Source organism: Sitodiplosis mosellana, unplaced genomic scaffold (assembly GCF_009176505.1).
Source record: "Sitodiplosis mosellana isolate CC-2019 unplaced genomic scaffold, AAFC_SMos_1.0 Smas_scaffold_11, whole genome shotgun sequence".
In the NCBI taxonomy this organism is placed as follows: Eukaryota; Metazoa; Arthropoda; class Insecta; order Diptera; family Cecidomyiidae; genus Sitodiplosis; species Sitodiplosis mosellana.
This window is the reverse complement of record NW_022595253.1, coordinates 3,683,061-3,698,705: the sequence shown is the minus strand read 5'-3', so window position 1 is coordinate 3,698,705 and position 15,645 is coordinate 3,683,061. Positions and strand designations below refer to the sequence as shown.

General features: G+C 36.7%; 6 protein-coding genes across 6 annotated transcripts; 2 read left to right on the top strand and 4 right to left on the bottom strand.

Moving 5' to 3' along the window:
• Positions 1-3,108: 3,108 nt before the first annotated feature.
• LOC129567520 (uncharacterized) lies at positions 3,109-4,399 on the bottom strand. Its single transcript, XM_055444492.1, has 3 exons — positions 4,142-4,399; positions 3,726-4,058; positions 3,109-3,551 (listed from the first exon to the last, which is right to left on the bottom strand). The coding sequence occupies exons 1-3, from the start codon at positions 4,202-4,204 to the stop codon at positions 3,333-3,335; spliced, it is 615 nt and encodes a 204-aa protein (XP_055300467.1). The 5' UTR covers positions 4,205-4,399; the 3' UTR covers positions 3,109-3,332.
• A 390-nt stretch (positions 4,400-4,789) lies between these two features.
• Positions 4,790-5,688, top strand: LOC129567519 (probable NADH dehydrogenase [ubiquinone] 1 alpha subcomplex subunit 12). The gene is made up of 4 exons (XM_055444491.1): positions 4,790-4,983; positions 5,096-5,273; positions 5,370-5,454; positions 5,536-5,688. The coding sequence occupies exons 1-4, from the start codon at positions 4,880-4,882 to the stop codon at positions 5,598-5,600; spliced, it is 432 nt and encodes a 143-aa protein (XP_055300466.1). The 5' UTR covers positions 4,790-4,879; the 3' UTR covers positions 5,601-5,688.
• Positions 5,626-7,327, bottom strand: LOC129567517 (serine/threonine-protein phosphatase 2A activator). The gene is made up of 4 exons (XM_055444489.1): positions 7,155-7,327; positions 6,348-7,075; positions 6,177-6,284; positions 5,626-5,978 (listed from the first exon to the last, which is right to left on the bottom strand). The coding sequence occupies exons 1-4, from the start codon at positions 7,195-7,197 to the stop codon at positions 5,796-5,798; spliced, it is 1,062 nt and encodes a 353-aa protein (XP_055300464.1). The 5' UTR covers positions 7,198-7,327; the 3' UTR covers positions 5,626-5,795.
• A 90-nt stretch (positions 7,328-7,417) lies between these two features.
• On the bottom strand, positions 7,418-9,522 carry LOC129567515 (cryptochrome-2). Its single transcript, XM_055444487.1, has 3 exons — positions 9,044-9,522; positions 8,063-8,956; positions 7,418-7,979 (listed from the first exon to the last, which is right to left on the bottom strand). Exons 1-3 carry the CDS (start codon positions 9,277-9,279, stop codon positions 7,475-7,477), a joined length of 1,635 nt encoding a protein of 544 aa, XP_055300462.1. The 5' UTR covers positions 9,280-9,522; the 3' UTR covers positions 7,418-7,474.
• Positions 9,523-9,655: 133 nt separating this feature from the next.
• Positions 9,656-11,294, bottom strand: LOC129567516 (probable asparagine--tRNA ligase, mitochondrial). Its single transcript, XM_055444488.1, has 2 exons — positions 10,820-11,294; positions 9,656-10,749 (listed from the first exon to the last, which is right to left on the bottom strand). Exons 1-2 carry the CDS (start codon positions 11,231-11,233, stop codon positions 9,727-9,729), a joined length of 1,437 nt encoding a protein of 478 aa, XP_055300463.1. The 5' UTR covers positions 11,234-11,294; the 3' UTR covers positions 9,656-9,726.
• A 78-nt stretch (positions 11,295-11,372) lies between these two features.
• On the top strand, positions 11,373-14,684 carry LOC129567518 (mitochondrial uncoupling protein Bmcp). The gene is made up of 10 exons (XM_055444490.1): positions 11,373-12,201; positions 12,322-12,348; positions 12,539-12,564; positions 12,704-12,819; positions 12,990-13,141; positions 13,247-13,392; positions 13,608-13,632; positions 13,705-13,798; positions 13,871-13,931; positions 14,012-14,684. Exons 1-10 carry the CDS (start codon positions 12,165-12,167, stop codon positions 14,231-14,233), a joined length of 906 nt encoding a protein of 301 aa, XP_055300465.1. The 5' UTR covers positions 11,373-12,164; the 3' UTR covers positions 14,234-14,684.
• The last annotated feature ends 961 nt before the right edge of the window (positions 14,685-15,645 follow it).

Sequence of the window (15,645 nt, the reverse complement as noted above, 5' to 3'; positions counted from 1 at the left end):
AAATTATCAGATGCTGCTAACAAACTTATCGCATTCACTCGTTTACTACATTGAAATGTTCCAAAAAAAGAATTTGATGTCAGATAAGGAGGCAAACAAAGAAGAAACTGGCATACACTTGTGCATCTGTCTTCATTACAATACGATGATGAGATAACAAATCACGCCAAAAAGAGACATTGCCATTGGGATATTTGACGACTAGCCTCGATCCAAACAGAAATACTTCGCTCGCAATGAGCAAATGAAACCAAATTCAAACAGTAAATGAATGAATGAAAAACCTCAAGCATTCACACACACACACACACACACACTCAAGAAACAGAGTCCATTCAAAGAGCAAATGCAACGAAAAAGTTGTACGTAGGTCTTCTGGCTCTGCTTTGGTCAAATGTTGTTTTTAATTTAAAAACCGGGCTCCAAATGACAAGAATAATTAAGTGAATCAAAATGGCTGAGAGAGAAGAGTATATGCGGAAAATGGTGTAAATTAGGTCGTTGTAACCAATCGTCGAGTACATACAAAATTCAATCAAATTCAATCGAGTAAATGGCTTTTGAGAGTACATATTTTTCAACATGTAATCTTTATCAACACACCATCATCACCACCACCACAGCCATGTCAAAAGACTGCTTTCGACACAAACAGACACAAAACTGCAGATGAGATTGTATAAAATCAATTGAATGGGATGCGAACAATTCAAAGAGAAAACATTTCATTAATTTGAATGAGCCGCTCGAAGTCTCTCTCTCTCTCTCTCTCTCTCTCTTTCTTTCTCTCTCTCTCTCTGGCAGAGGTGTTGGTGTGACGATAACAAAGCATTATATTGGAGTAGTTGGATGTGAGGAATTTGGAGTAGATTTCATTATTCAAGATGATTTCAGCAAACTTATTGATTAGTTACGGTGTGTTTGAAGGTGTGAACAGTTGCTCATACGAGCCGTTCAACGTTTTTGCTTCCAAAAATACACCGCAAACAATGTGTGTGAGAGAGCTTGCGTGTGTGTATCTGTGATATCCACTTGAAGGTGAATCACTTGATTTCAACAACTGCGTCACTATCAACAACGTATGTTATTCAAATTTGCGATTGCCATATTTGCAAAACGACCCATCTTCCAACCTCCCCCGGAAAGGGTTTCAACTGTTGACTTTGAATGTATCTTTGAATTTTGAATAATAATGGAAAATTCACTAACGATGAACGGACCGATTTAAGGATTGAACCGTTCATTATAACCATTCGCAGGGAAAACATGTGTTCAAAATAAAGTTTTACGTTACGAAAATGCTACAATGATTCTTCTTTTCGCTTCGATGTTCCGAAAAATCATAATCACCTGCGGTGTGGTTCTCTCCTTTTTTCTCCTCCTCTGGATTGCATATTCCATGGTTGGAACGAGCACCGAATCAAAATCCGAGCATCGACATAATAGTGAGTGGCATGTGAAGGAAACATTTTCAGTTTGGGGATTCGTTTAAACACTCGACAAATATTTGCTCAATATAATTGATCTGGTGTGCGATGTGCTTGTGGGTTTCATCAGAGCCGCTTTTCTCCGTTCTCGCTCTCCCTTTCTACCTCACCACTCTCACTCTGATTTAAAATGTTCAAGACAAACAAATCGTTTAGTACGTCGCTTATTGTCATCGATTCATTGCCGTGATTGCTAACATAGATTGTTACATGGGAGCCGAGTCTCGATTGCAATTGAAATCGGTTGCATTGTGTCAAACATTCCAAGTAAATAGAAAAAAAATAAATTTTTTCGCCACATTTCTTTTGGGAATTGTAATGCAAACACACCACATTCCACTCGATGTATTTTGATGACAACAGACAGCTCACTGCCATACAAGAATGCCCGAAAAAAAATCGAATCGTACAAAAGTGGAACGGCGTTTGTTTTTAGTGACAAAACTCATTATATTCATTACGGTGGTTGCACTCTTTTCTCTCCCTCTCTCTCTTTATGCAACAAACGGCATACCTTTTTGTTACGACCAATTGCAAAGTTTTGTCTTTTATCGCAATCATTTCAATACCAACGGCAAACAATCTCTTCCGCAACTTTCCAACTAAACTAACAAATTAGATCCGAAAATAAAACATTGCCGTCTTTTTTTCTCTATTCAATCTACTCCACACATTATGTGGTAATTGTGTGTCTGTGTGTATGCACGTTTGAGTGCATTTAATCGCCGTTAGTCAAATGTCGGAGAGCACGACACAGAGAGCAGCCAAGGAACAGTCAAGGACCAGGTTAGCTTTTTATTGCACGATATGAACGTGATCACATTGTTTCTCGCTCGTAAATGTGTGTGTGTGTGCTCATTTTCTACTTGTGCTACGTTTGCTACTTCTTTTCTCTTTTGTCAGCGTCGCATTGTTTGTCGAGATTACAAATAAAAATTGATATCCGGCTTTGTTCGCTTCCTATTACATTTCCTTTCATTTGCGAATACGATATCCACATGACACATTGTACTCAACTCGGTGTGTTTATACTCACTCTTTGTTTGTCTATGAAGATGCGCACTTTTCCTCTTGGATCTCTTCTTTAAGTTGACACAATTTTCTAATAACATGCATGTCAATTGTCAAACCAACTACTTATTATACAATACACAGACTGCCATGTGATTTGGTCGTTTTTGTCACTGATGGACATAAAGAACCATCACAAATATTGACACACAGCTCATTCGCAATTCAGAGCGATTTCAAAAAAAAAAAAACATTTGAAAAATTTTCAATTGTTCGGCGCTGATTCAAAACCAAAATCCAATATTGGGAAAACATTGACCGGAGACTTTGAGTTATTGACAAAAAAAATTATTGTTATACAAAAAAAAATCCTACATTTTCCATATGCCGGTTAGGCATAATGTGCGACCACCGGAGTGTTGCTTCCGTACTAGTTTCGATTAAAACGTTCCTTCCACTGTCGCGCGACACACAAGGATGCTGTTTACAAATGAATGCTGTCTCTTTTTCGAGTACGAGACGTGGACCAAACGTCGCCTCACACAACATAAATCAAATTGCAAGTGCACATCTGGAAGCTCAGTTGTGATTGAATAGAATCAACACGTCATTTTTAAAATACCATTTTTATTTGATTAAATTTAAACAATTAAATTTCCTATATGCAATTCATTATTATATTTAGCCCTTGCATGTGATCACCGAAAAAAATTATTTGCTATCGATTCGAACACTATTAGTTATAACTAATAATACTGATAATTATCAGTGATATTTTAGTAGCATCACAAAAAGATGTTTCTTTTACATTTTCGTTTTCGTTTTCTGAACTTTTCATTTGATTGCCATTTTAACATTCTTCTCGTTTCGTGCCAATGAGTCACGCCATTTTTTGAGCAGTTTTCGCAGCCGATTCGATAGGTATTTGTTGGTGGTTTTGCGACGCAAACGACGAATATAAGTTACCAAACGCGTCGTAGCCAGTTGTGATACCGGGATGTCGATCTTTTCGAATGTATCGATTGTATTCAAAACTGTTGCCATATCAGTCACCTGATAAAAAAACACACGAAATTGGTTTTAGTCAAGCATTGACGTAATCAGAAAAGAAAAATTTTTGATGTTCATCAACGATGCTTTCTGATGTTTATGTTTGATAGAAAGGGAAAAACAATATGTAAACGGCAATGTTTGGACAAACAATTTTTTTTTTTGTCATTTGTTTACCTTGTAATTTTTGTCGAACGATTTCAGCAAGCGATGCAATAGCTCTGGAACACTTGTTGTTTCGAAAAATCGATCGTCATCCATGATAACAGCTTCAAACACCGAACTGGACACGACACGACGTGACTTAGGCTGCTTCATTGGAGCATTCCGTAGAATGTCACGCCATTGGTGAAGCACAATTTCCAAGCGATATTTTAGATATTGATTCGTTGTTTCGACATACAAATCTTTCATGTATTCACAAATTTTCGTCGATTCCAATTCTTCCTTTGTCAGTTGAATTTGTTCGAATACCGACATTGTTTGCATTGCCATATCCATGTCAGCAATCTAAAATCCAAAAGAATATATATATGAAAAATTAAAAAATATCTCCAACAAATTTGCAAATGATATGCAAATATTTTCTTTACATCCAAAACGTCATCCAACGAATGCAACAATTGTTCGTATAATTTTGTGATCCAATTTGCCATACTGAAGCCTTTGAATAATAAACAATTTGAAAAATTTAATCGAACGAAAAAAGACTATTGTTTCAATATCAAAAAAACGAAGAAATTGATTTCCGATCGGGTGCAAGCGCTTCACACGAATAACCTCAAACAATTGTCATTGTTGCAACTCATTTAGCCGGTGTTGAGCGATTGTGTGTCGAAAATTAGTTCATTATAGGATTATAATACATGTATTGTTTACAAATGGATGCTGTCTCTTTTTTGCTAACTGTTTATTTTTCGAGTGCGAGACGTGGACCAAACGTCGCCTCATAAAACATAAACCAAATTGCAAGTGCACATCTGGAAGCTCAGCTGTGATTGAATAAAATTAATGCGTCATTTTTAGAATGCCATTTTTATTGGATGAAATTTAAACAAAAGAAAATTGCATAAAAATGGATATTAAGCCAATATGATTCATAGTTGTTTGTTTGCTTGCAAAATATTTCAAACATATTATTACATGTTATCACAAATGGGTGCGTTTACATCATCTAAAAACCTGTCAACGTTCTCACATCGTGTTGGCGTTTGACACTCTCATGACAGTAGAAATGTCAAAACAAAATTCACTGTAGTGGAAAAGAAGAAAAATTTGCTCGCAATTCCATCTGCATTGTTGTGAGCTGTGGCAATTTTTATTGCTGCAAAATGTCGAAGTTACCGCAATATCTTGGTTTGGATAAACTCGCCAAAGCCTGGGAGATTATTAGTTTCAATGGTGGTCTTCGAAATAGTTTTTTCAAGTTGTATAGGTAAGCTTTGGCCATACAATGAAGCATCCTTCGGGTGATGTGTTGTGATTATGTAATATTTCTCGGTAAATCGTCAATAAACTACAAAAATCGAATTGTTTTCTATTTCCAGGTTTGACGACTTGAAAATTGGTAAACTTGTCGGCACCGATAAATACGGTAATAAATACTATGAAAACAATTACTATTTCTATGGTCGCAATCGTTGGGTGGAATATGCACCACACATCCATATGAACTACGATGGTTCCCAAATTCCAGCTGAATGGTTCGGTTGGATGCACTACAAAGTAAGTTTATCTGTATCAGCACATCGCAGTTGTAATGAACATTTTGACTAATTTGTTTCGACAAATAATTCGACTAATATTATTGCATTTTGATAGACTGACCGAATTCCAACTGAAGACCCACATCGGCCACAGTACAAATGGATGTCGGATCACTCTGAAAATCTATCTGGCACACCAGGTTTTTAATTTAAACTTTGAATCAATCATAATTTCAAATTTGATTCATGTTTGTAACTCATTTCATTTTCATTACTTTCAGACCAATATGCGGCATACTCAACGGTCAAACCGAAAATCGAAGCATGGCAACCACCAAAAAAATGAATTTCAAAAAATGAAGCCAACTGTAGTTTTTTTCTGTCAAAAGCTATTATGTATTTAAATTTAATAACAATAAATGAGGCGTAAATGAGTCGAACGGTTTTTTCTATTTAAAAAAAATGATCGAAATCAATGTGTATCGACACAAATGGGAGAATCTACGAAAAGGAAATTGCTTATAATCAATGCATCATAAGCTTATGGTGCTGGTGGCGCAGTTGTTGGTTGCGGGGCTGATGGAGTCAGATGTTGACCGGGTGCACGGCGAGGTGGTAGCATTCCCAAGCGAGCCGTCGGAAGAATGGTGCCAGGAGCAATTTTCTTAAACTCCAGTATCGAACCAAACAGCACGTGTTGAATCATAGGGAATTTGGCGAGCAACTGCAATGGGCAAAAGAGTTGTTTAAGATCAAAAAATACAACAATTCAATTCAATTGAGTCAATATGACAACAACAACAATCTCATAGTCAATACAAATTAGATGGAAGTTGTACAATCCCCAGAAAAATGTTCCACAACGGAAAAAATTGGAAAGTTTCCATGTAAAACCTCTTTTTTACCTCTTTTGAAGATTTACCTCTTTTTGATACTTTTTAACCAAACCGGAATTAATTTTAACCCACGAATCAACGCTGCTGATGCTCCACAGTTGATTGGAGTGTTCGGCAAAGCTGCCCGTCTTCACCTATTCAAGAAATCAAAAAATATCCATAATCGAAATCAATGCAACTCGTGGTCCATCACAAACCTGTAGAATGTAATCGATACACCCGATGAAGTAGTATTCATTTTTGTACCGATCGATGACATCAGGCTCAAGGAAGTGATGTGGTTCGAATGGTGCGTTCACAGCTAATTGAGCGCTGCCCCAAATGAATGGCACGTATTGATAGTCATCCAGGCTCCAAACACCATGACTACCGGCCGGTTCCATGCGATAACAAATTTGCAAACGACGCACAAACACCAAATATGCGTTGAATATTTTCAATCCAGTGTATAAATTGTCGCTTTCACTCAACGCATGAATTTTATACAGTGCACACAAAAACATGATGAAGGCCAATTCATGGCCGGTTCCATAGTCGATTCGCGTGGCATTGCCAAATGACTCAACAAAGTATGCACTGACTTCAATGAGCGCTGGATGGAATTCGGCTGGCAATGCTTTCTTCAGCAATTTCGGCGATTCAGTTTTCATCTTTTCGAACCAATCACGGTACGCTCTATTGCCAAATCGCTGTGGCTGTTCCAGCGGCGGTGTTTCGTCCACCATTTTATTCAATTCATCAAAGATCTGCAACAGATTATCAGTAATTGGCGATGGGTCCACTTTTATGGTGAGTTTCTTTCCTTGTATTGCTTGACTGATTGCATTTATGAAGCCAATGATATCATAATATGCGGTCGACTTCTCCCAAAGTGCCATATCATTTACACTTTTGACGGATCGCACCGGTACGACGTATTTACGCTCTATTCGATAACAAAAAGAACAACAAAGAAACTACTCAGTCTTCTCTATTTTTTTCTCACAACAAATATCAATGTTTACCATTCGATGTTGACGCTTCAGTTTCAGTCCCCGGATCAGTCATTTTTCCTGTATTTTTATTACTTGAAAGAAAGAAAGCCTTTTTTTATGTGAAGAGACAACAAATTTGCGTTTATTTTGAACGAAAAATTTCCACAATATAAAAATGATGCATACACAAAACGTCACTGTCAACGTCAAAACTTGTCAACAGTTCGTTTGGTTAAACTGACGATTTATTTAAATGCTTAATGAATCGGCTGATTTTGAATGAAAAAATATGGTTTTTATGAGTATAACTTTATATTTTGATTTCTGTGTTTAGATTAGAGAAAAAAAAATTAGCAGACGTTCTCTGGATCTTCATCATTATCGGCGGGCTCTTCTTTGGGCTCAACTTTTATGAATGGTCGGTGTCTTTCTTCTTTGATAAACACTTTTGGCGATGGTTCGCCTTCCTCACGTTGTCCGTTGTGTACTTCGTAAGCACGTTTCATGCGTCCTTTATTGAAATCTTGCACCATTTCGTGAACGACAATGCGATTCGGATAGTCTTTTCCGATTTCACATTTGTAGCGACGTTGTTCACCCGCTGATGCTTTCCACGGCTCATAAATCAAATGACTCGGATAATCTTTCAATTCTGGACAATACTTTCGAATGTAGTTACCATACGGATCGGTTTTCTTTCCGAATGCAACTGGCGAATAAACACGGAAATACTGATAGAAGAATGCTGAAGCTGACAGCCACATCCAGTTGCCGGCGTTCAATGCCCAATCGGCATCCAGTAACAGCTCTTCAAATACGTGTTGTCCATGCTCCCATGACACATATAAATCACCTCTGAAATTTGAAACGAATTGAAAAATGTTGAATAAAAAAATTAATTCCATCTGTAAAAATCTTCGAACAATCCGAAAACATACCGTGTCAAGAAGCAAGCGACTGCGTGACGAGCCAAATGATGAATCCAACCCTCTTGGCGTAGCTGCCGCATGATGGCATCGATGAATGGATAACCTGTTCTACCATGAGCCCATGCATCCAGCAGATCTGCATCGTATTGCCATGGAATTTGTCTGCAAATTCGATTCCCGACCATTTTGTCAAAGTTTGGCTCGGCTGCTGCGGCCGTATAGTAAAACTCCCTCCACATCAGTTGACCCATCAAGCTTACGGGCGGCTTACTATATTTCGATGCCTTGCTCAATACTGCTTTCAATTTGTGATAAAACAATCGTGAGCTAAGGCATCCGAATGTAATGTACGGACTAAGAACCGTCGTGCTAGGTTCAATTGAATTTGGTGCCGTGTTAGGCTTTTCAAATTCCCAAATCCACTTTTTTCTACTTAACATTTTTTCCATTCGATCGAGGCCTTCCTTTTCGCCACCGGGAAACTTATTTGGACCTAATTCGGTTTCATTCAATGGTAACTCACTTAACTCGGGCAAATCGTAGCATGACGCCTTTGCTTCTTCCTTTGAGTCTTTCGGCGCTTGGTGTTCCTTTTTCAACTTGTGCTTACTGGTGATTTCGAGCGCTGGCGCAACTTTTTTGTGCTCAACGAGTGAAATGAATGATTGGTACCGCATTGGCACCTGGTTGTTATTACTTTGCAGCACCAAATGTGGATTGTACACCGTGTGCGAGTGGAATTCGTCAAGTTTTACATTGTGCTGACCTGCGTGTATCTTGACCAATGCATCACGACGCTGATTGAACGACTCGATTTCCGATTCAAATGTCATGAGTGTTACATTCCACTCTTTGAATATTCTGGGCATCTCATTCTTTGGTGTTCCACGAATCACATACAATCTTCGTAACATCAGTATATAAAAGAAAATAAATTAAAAATATTTATATTTGAATGAAAGAACAAAAAAAAAAATCACGCAAATTTACCGTGTGTTCAACGTTTTGAGATTTTCATCGAGTTGCACCAGTGACTGTTGCAAAAATCGCCATTTGTTTGCACTCATGCGCCAAAATTGAGTCCATTCTGGATCAAGTATGTAAATTGGACGCAGTACATGGTCTTTGTTCTTTTGTACTGCCTCAATTGCTGCAATCAATCCAGGATTATCATGTATCCGCAATCCCTTTCTGAACCAATGTATAACCGTCTTTCGTTTATCCATTTTTCAATTTCAGAATTTTTTTCAAACGAAATCAATTAATTTTTACTATGAATTTAGAATTTAGAATTTCGACAAGATGCAACCAAAACAAATGCCAAACGAAATATTATTGTTTTCGAAATAGTTTTGACAGTTGCGACGCTAACTACGTTTCTATTCGATGCAAACAGAGGAAATTACGCGCCTTTTACAGTTTGTCTATTGAACCACGAAATGTGAGGTTAGGCTCGGTGGCGCACTATTCGAAGAACGAACATTTTATGTCAAATGAAATATTTCGGAGAGAAAATTTGGAAAAAAATATATCAAAAGAGAATAATTTCAAGAATCAAAATATTTCAATAGAATTAAAATAAATGCTATCCCATTCATGGGGTTTTCCAAATTATTAAATCCACTCGTTTTATTGCGTGTCTTTCGTAAGCAAAACTATCAACAACAACTTATCTACATTTGACAATGATGTGGCCATCGTGGAAATGGAATTGTATCCTTAATATTGCTAATGCCGAGTAACACTTGTAAATATCGATCGAAACCGATGCCAAATCCACCAGTGGTGCATCCACCATATTTTCGAAGATCCAAGTACCATTTCAGATCGTGTGGAACGGATGGTTCAAGTACTTCGTAGCTATCTTCACGAACACTTCCACCAGCCAATTCACCGACGCTCGGCATTAGAAAATCGATAGCTTCAACTAATTTTGAGTCATGTTTGCAGGTGCGCATGTAGAATGGTTTCAACTCTCGTGGCCAATTGACTACAAACACTGGCTTTTGGAAGTGTTTTACCAATGTTAGCTCGTCACTTTTCGATAGGCCATCTTTTGCATTGAATTTATATTTTTGTTGTAAAATCTCAGCAGCTTCAGCGTAAGTTACAGTTGCGAATGGGGTTTTTAACCATTTAAAACGATCCTCCTCACTTTGGGCTTCCTTTTCTTCGGTAAAAGTGGCTTTGTAAGCTTCATCTACCTCTTTGGCATTGTCATCCAGCAAACATTTCGTTACACTTTTGATCGTTGATTCTATTCGCTTGGTGATGTCTCCAACACTCTCTACAAAACTCTCTTCGGCTTCAATCATATAAAATTCGCTCATGTGAATCGATGAATTGCAATTCTCTGCACGAAATACTGGGCCAAAATTGTAGACCGAGCCTAATCGAAAGCACATCGCTTCCAAATGCATTTGACCGGACAGCGTTAGAAAAGTTTTCCGATCGAAATAAATTTCGTCTTTTGGTTTTGTTGCCGTTTCACTTTGCATATTTTGCAATAGCTCATCGTTGTGTGGCACCACCGATAGCAATTCACCAGCTCCTTCGCATGAGTTTGATGTCAATATTGGTGTATGAATGTAAACAAATCCATTGTCGTTGAAATGCCGATGAAATGCCAGACTGGCAAAATGTCGTGCACGGAAAAAGGCTTGAAATTGGCTGTTGTGTGCTCGCAAATGCAAATGCTATTCAATTAATAAAAATAAAAAAGTTTATATTTCATTCAACCATTCATTCAAGATCTCAATTAAAAACCTGTCTGATGTAATCGAGCGAATGGTTTTGCTTACGAACAAATGGATAGATTTTATCTTCAATGGCACAAGTTCCATTCAGGCGAAGTTTCTCAGCTCGTAGCTCAAGGTGGCCCCGTGGTGCTGTTCCGATTTGCCCGATGATCGATACTGCCGCTCCATAAGTCAGTCCTGGGTTTTGTCGGTGAGTTTCACGATCAACCAACACTTGTAAATGCTCATTTGATGATCCATCCTTCAGGTCCAGGAATACGAATTTACTTTGCTTTCGGAAATTATTCACCCAGCCTCTGACTTCAATGGTATTCCCAACATGGCTATTGTTCACGTCTTTAATTTTTGTGTAACCTGACTTGAGTCGCGCACAAATTCGACGAGCTCCATGATTTAATTGCGGAAAACTTCCCAAAATCATTTCACACAAAGTGTTTGGTTAACCGGAGAAAAACACACATTCGATTGGCGTTTGACATTTTGTGTCACATTGAAATTGTTTTTGACAAACTCATCCGTTGTTGCTGTTTCAAGAAGTGTTTTGCTGCTTTTGTTAATCGTGCGACGTACACGATGAAATAAGCAACGAAAAATAGATTTTCGTTAAAATCATTTTATTTCATGGGAGAGTTGACAAAATTGAAAATTGAAGTAAATTAATAACCGAAGATATGAACACAAATAAAAAAAAATGTTCATCACACACATCGAAAACACTGGAACAAATCCAAGAACGTTGAAAGGTTTTTTTCCAAACATTCACAGTGATACGGATTGAGATGAGGAAAAAGAGGAGGACAGCGCGATGTTCACACATTGCAAGTAAACATTGAACATGACATTCACAAGTGAAACCATTCAACATTGGCGAAAATGTGCGATTTTGGTCTTTGACACTTCTACAGTATGCTGACAATCGAGCAATCAAGTTGAGGTGATACACCGATTACACGGGCTAGACAGCAAGAAAAAAACACTCTTGGTTCTGTGTGAGTGTGTCATATCATTCTATACCGCATGCACGGTTTTAGCACTGCTATTTTCTTTTTCGTTTCGAATCAGTATCGTCCGTACCACTCAATATGCGTGACGAAATCGGTGTAGCAGTGTGTGTAAATTTATGTGACAGTTATTTCAATATAAATAAGCGAAAAAAGGCAGAAATAAACGTGTAATCTTCCCTTGATTTTCCTAAACGACTGAGAAAAAAACAACGAAGAAGCATCTATACGTTGGGAAAAAATAGAATACTCAAAGTGTGAGCTCGCAAAAGAAATTGTCGCATCAATTTCAGTGAAAAAAAGTGGTAGCATTTTGCAATATCGTGGCTGGCATTCAATCGTGTGTGAGGAATGGGCGAGAGAGATTGGCGGCCGTTTGTTTACGGAGGTAAATTGTGATAAATGACTTTCCAAGCAGAATCAATGCATAAAAAATAAAGCACCTTGTTTGTGCATAATGAAAAATAAAGCACCTTTTCATTGACATGTTGTTGTTTTACATTTGCAGGAGTGGCGTCAATCACCGCAGAATTCGGTAAATTGGAATTCTTTCGTACTGTTTCTCATTCTTTCTCTGTTCCACATACACATATAGATTAGACCAATTAGAATAAGCAAAATTACATAACCTCAATTGTTTGTTGTTTGCCAATGTATCGGTTGTGGTTTTTTTACGAGGTGTTATCAACTGATTATTTTTCTGTTTTCTTTCGCCTCTGTTGCAGGAACATTTCCGATTGATACGACTAAAGTGAGTTTATTCACAGCTGTTCTATTGTTTTGTCACTTTTTTTTTCTTCGTGTGATTCTCTTTTTTTTTGTTCGGTGTCAATGCTACTCTTGTCGCGGAAATTTAATCAATTTATTTTTTTTTTTCTTATTTTTAACAGACTCGGCTGCAAATTCAAGGACAAAAACATGAACACACCAAATTGCGATACAATGGTATGACAGATTGTTTCGTACAAATCAGACGTCAAGAAGGTGTTAAGGCTTTGTATTCAGGGTAATGTATCTTATCTTCTCACATTTTTCAAATGTCTTCTTACAATCGATTTTTGATTTGATCAGATCGATACCATTTTACCATACTCTTATCAGAGTCTGGTAACCAGACAAATAATAACGATAAAACTAATCATCGATTGCGATTTATCCATTTTTCAATTTTATTAGTTTATGGCCTGCAGTACTTCGGCAAGCAACTTATGGAACCATAAAATTCGGTACTTATTATACGCTTAAGAAATTAGTCACAGAAAAAGGCTGGTTAATCGATAAGCATGGCAACGAACGTGTTTGGTGCAATGTTTTGTGTGCAGTCATAGGTAATTTTACATTTAAATCGCATCCAGACAGGCGAATGATGTCACATATTAAAATTAGATATGAAATCATACCTTTTTTTCTATATTTTCATTTCTATCATTCAGCTGGTGCAATAAGCAGTGCAATTGCTACACCCACCGATGTACTAAAAGTTCGAATGCAAGTGCATGGACGCGGTACGGACAAAGTTGGATTGATTGGTTGCTTCCGGGAAATTTATCACCATGAAGGAATCTCAGGTTTATGGCGAGTATGTATCGAAATGGGATATTTTTGTCTTTCATTTTGACCTTTTTTCTCTTCTTTTCAATACAATTAAAAATAATTTGACTTTTTCAAATGCAATTTTAATTTGCATTGTTTGCATGAGTCTTTTTCCATTTCCTTGTTAATTGAACTTTTTTCAAGAAAGAACAAAAAAATAAAAAATAAAATAACAATTCGTTCACTTTGGCAATTTTTCAGGGTCTCGGGCCAACAGCTCAACGAGGTATTGAGGAAAGAGTGCAAATTAAGTACTATATCATCAACATCAAGCTAATTAATTTGTATCTAATTTTAGCTGCTGTAATTGCTGCCGTCGAATTACCCGTGTACGACTTCTGTAAATTGCATTTGCTCGAAACATTCGGAGATCATGTCGCAAATCATTTCATGTAAGGCAAACGTCGTTTAACCGACGATTTTTAAAAATGCTGCTAATTTTCATATTTCGCGCTTCGTTTTAGATCCAGTTTTATAGCTAGTTTTGGTAGTGCGGTCGCTTCGACGCCGATCGATGTAATTAGGGTAATTAAAGATTATTTACATAATTCGTATTTATCGCTTCTGAAATAACTCTAATTCATGATGTTGTTTTCTATACACAGACGCGTCTGATGAACCAGAGAAAATTAATTACAAATCAATCATCGGCACAAAATCAAGCGGCTTTACGATTGTACAAAGGGAGTATAGATTGTGGCATCCAAACGGTGCGCAATGAAGGATTTCCAGCGCTGTATAAAGGCTTTATTCCAACGTGGGTGAGAATGGGCCCGTGGAACATAATATTCTTCATAACATACGAACAACTCAAACAAATGCACTGAATGCGCGCCCATTGTATTGCTATTGAAAATTGATCACCGAATCGTTGTACTGAGACGAATCAAGATGTAACTTTGATCAGAATTGAATTCTTTGTCAATTGTGTTTTGTGTGTTGAACAGATTTTTATAATATTTTAATACAAGAAGAATGGAAACAAATAGTACTACATGAAAAACCAAAAACCAAAAAGAAAACAAGAACGCGTGATAAATAGAAAATGAGACGACTTAAACTTATAAAATAGGACAATTACATTCTTTATAAAGCTGTTTACCAATTTCAACAAGCCGAAGAGAATAAACATGAACGTTAGGAAATTCTTTCAATGATTTCCAGACATTTGTATATTTGTATCACTCACTGCATTTACAATTTTACTGCAAAAAAATAAAACTATAGACCATTTGTTAATTTCCAAATAAAAACCATTCAATGGACAAACAAACTCAACAACAATCGTAGTTTGATTCAATCAATTTCCAATAGCGTTTTTTCCTACATTTCCTTATCAACGTGAAATTTTATTCTTTTTTCTTGTTTTGACGTACAGTGAAACGTTCCAGACATTTTTCTATTTCAAATGCATGTAGAGAGTCTTATATGGATTTTCGTTGTATCAAGTGATTAACGAATGGAATTTATACCATGAATCATCAATTTGCTAAGCATAAATAAAAATTAAATAAATCACGTAATAAATACGGATTGACAAATGATAATCTCAAGGTCACCACGGGAGCGCACAAGTGAATGTTTTGTTTCTGTTTACAAAGAACATTCAAACCGATATAATCAAATTGTTTGCTATCAAACTTTGTCCCTCTCACTAACTATCACACTTACTTGCTCGTGTACAAATTGCTGTTAAGAAAGAGATTTTGTTCGCAGTGGACTCAGTTTTAATGTTCTTAGCTGCTTGATATGTAATCAGTCCGATCACATCAAAGTTTTTTTTCTCAAATAAATTGAAAAAATCGATTTCGAATATTTTTAATAATGTTTATTTGCAATATTGTTTTCATAGAATAATTGGTTGTGATTTTTCTAATACATAAAAATATAACTTTTTATAGTGGAGTAATTCCAATCCCTGTATTTTCACATATTTCACAATTCATTCTCTTAACTATTTTGATTGATTGTATCACGCCTTCAGAACAATTATGATGAATATACAACTATTTTCTTTTATTCAGTTGGCTATAGTGTAGGGGCTTTTATCTCTATTCGCCAATACAAATTTATATGCGAAATGGTTAAAATATATGGCGTATAGAATTTAATATTTATATATGAAATATGCACAAAATATACGGCAATTATACGTGGTTATACGTATTTATATGAAACATTCGTCTGTGCCGGTATTCTACAACACATTCCGAACACTTTGTTCGGAACGTTCAATTGC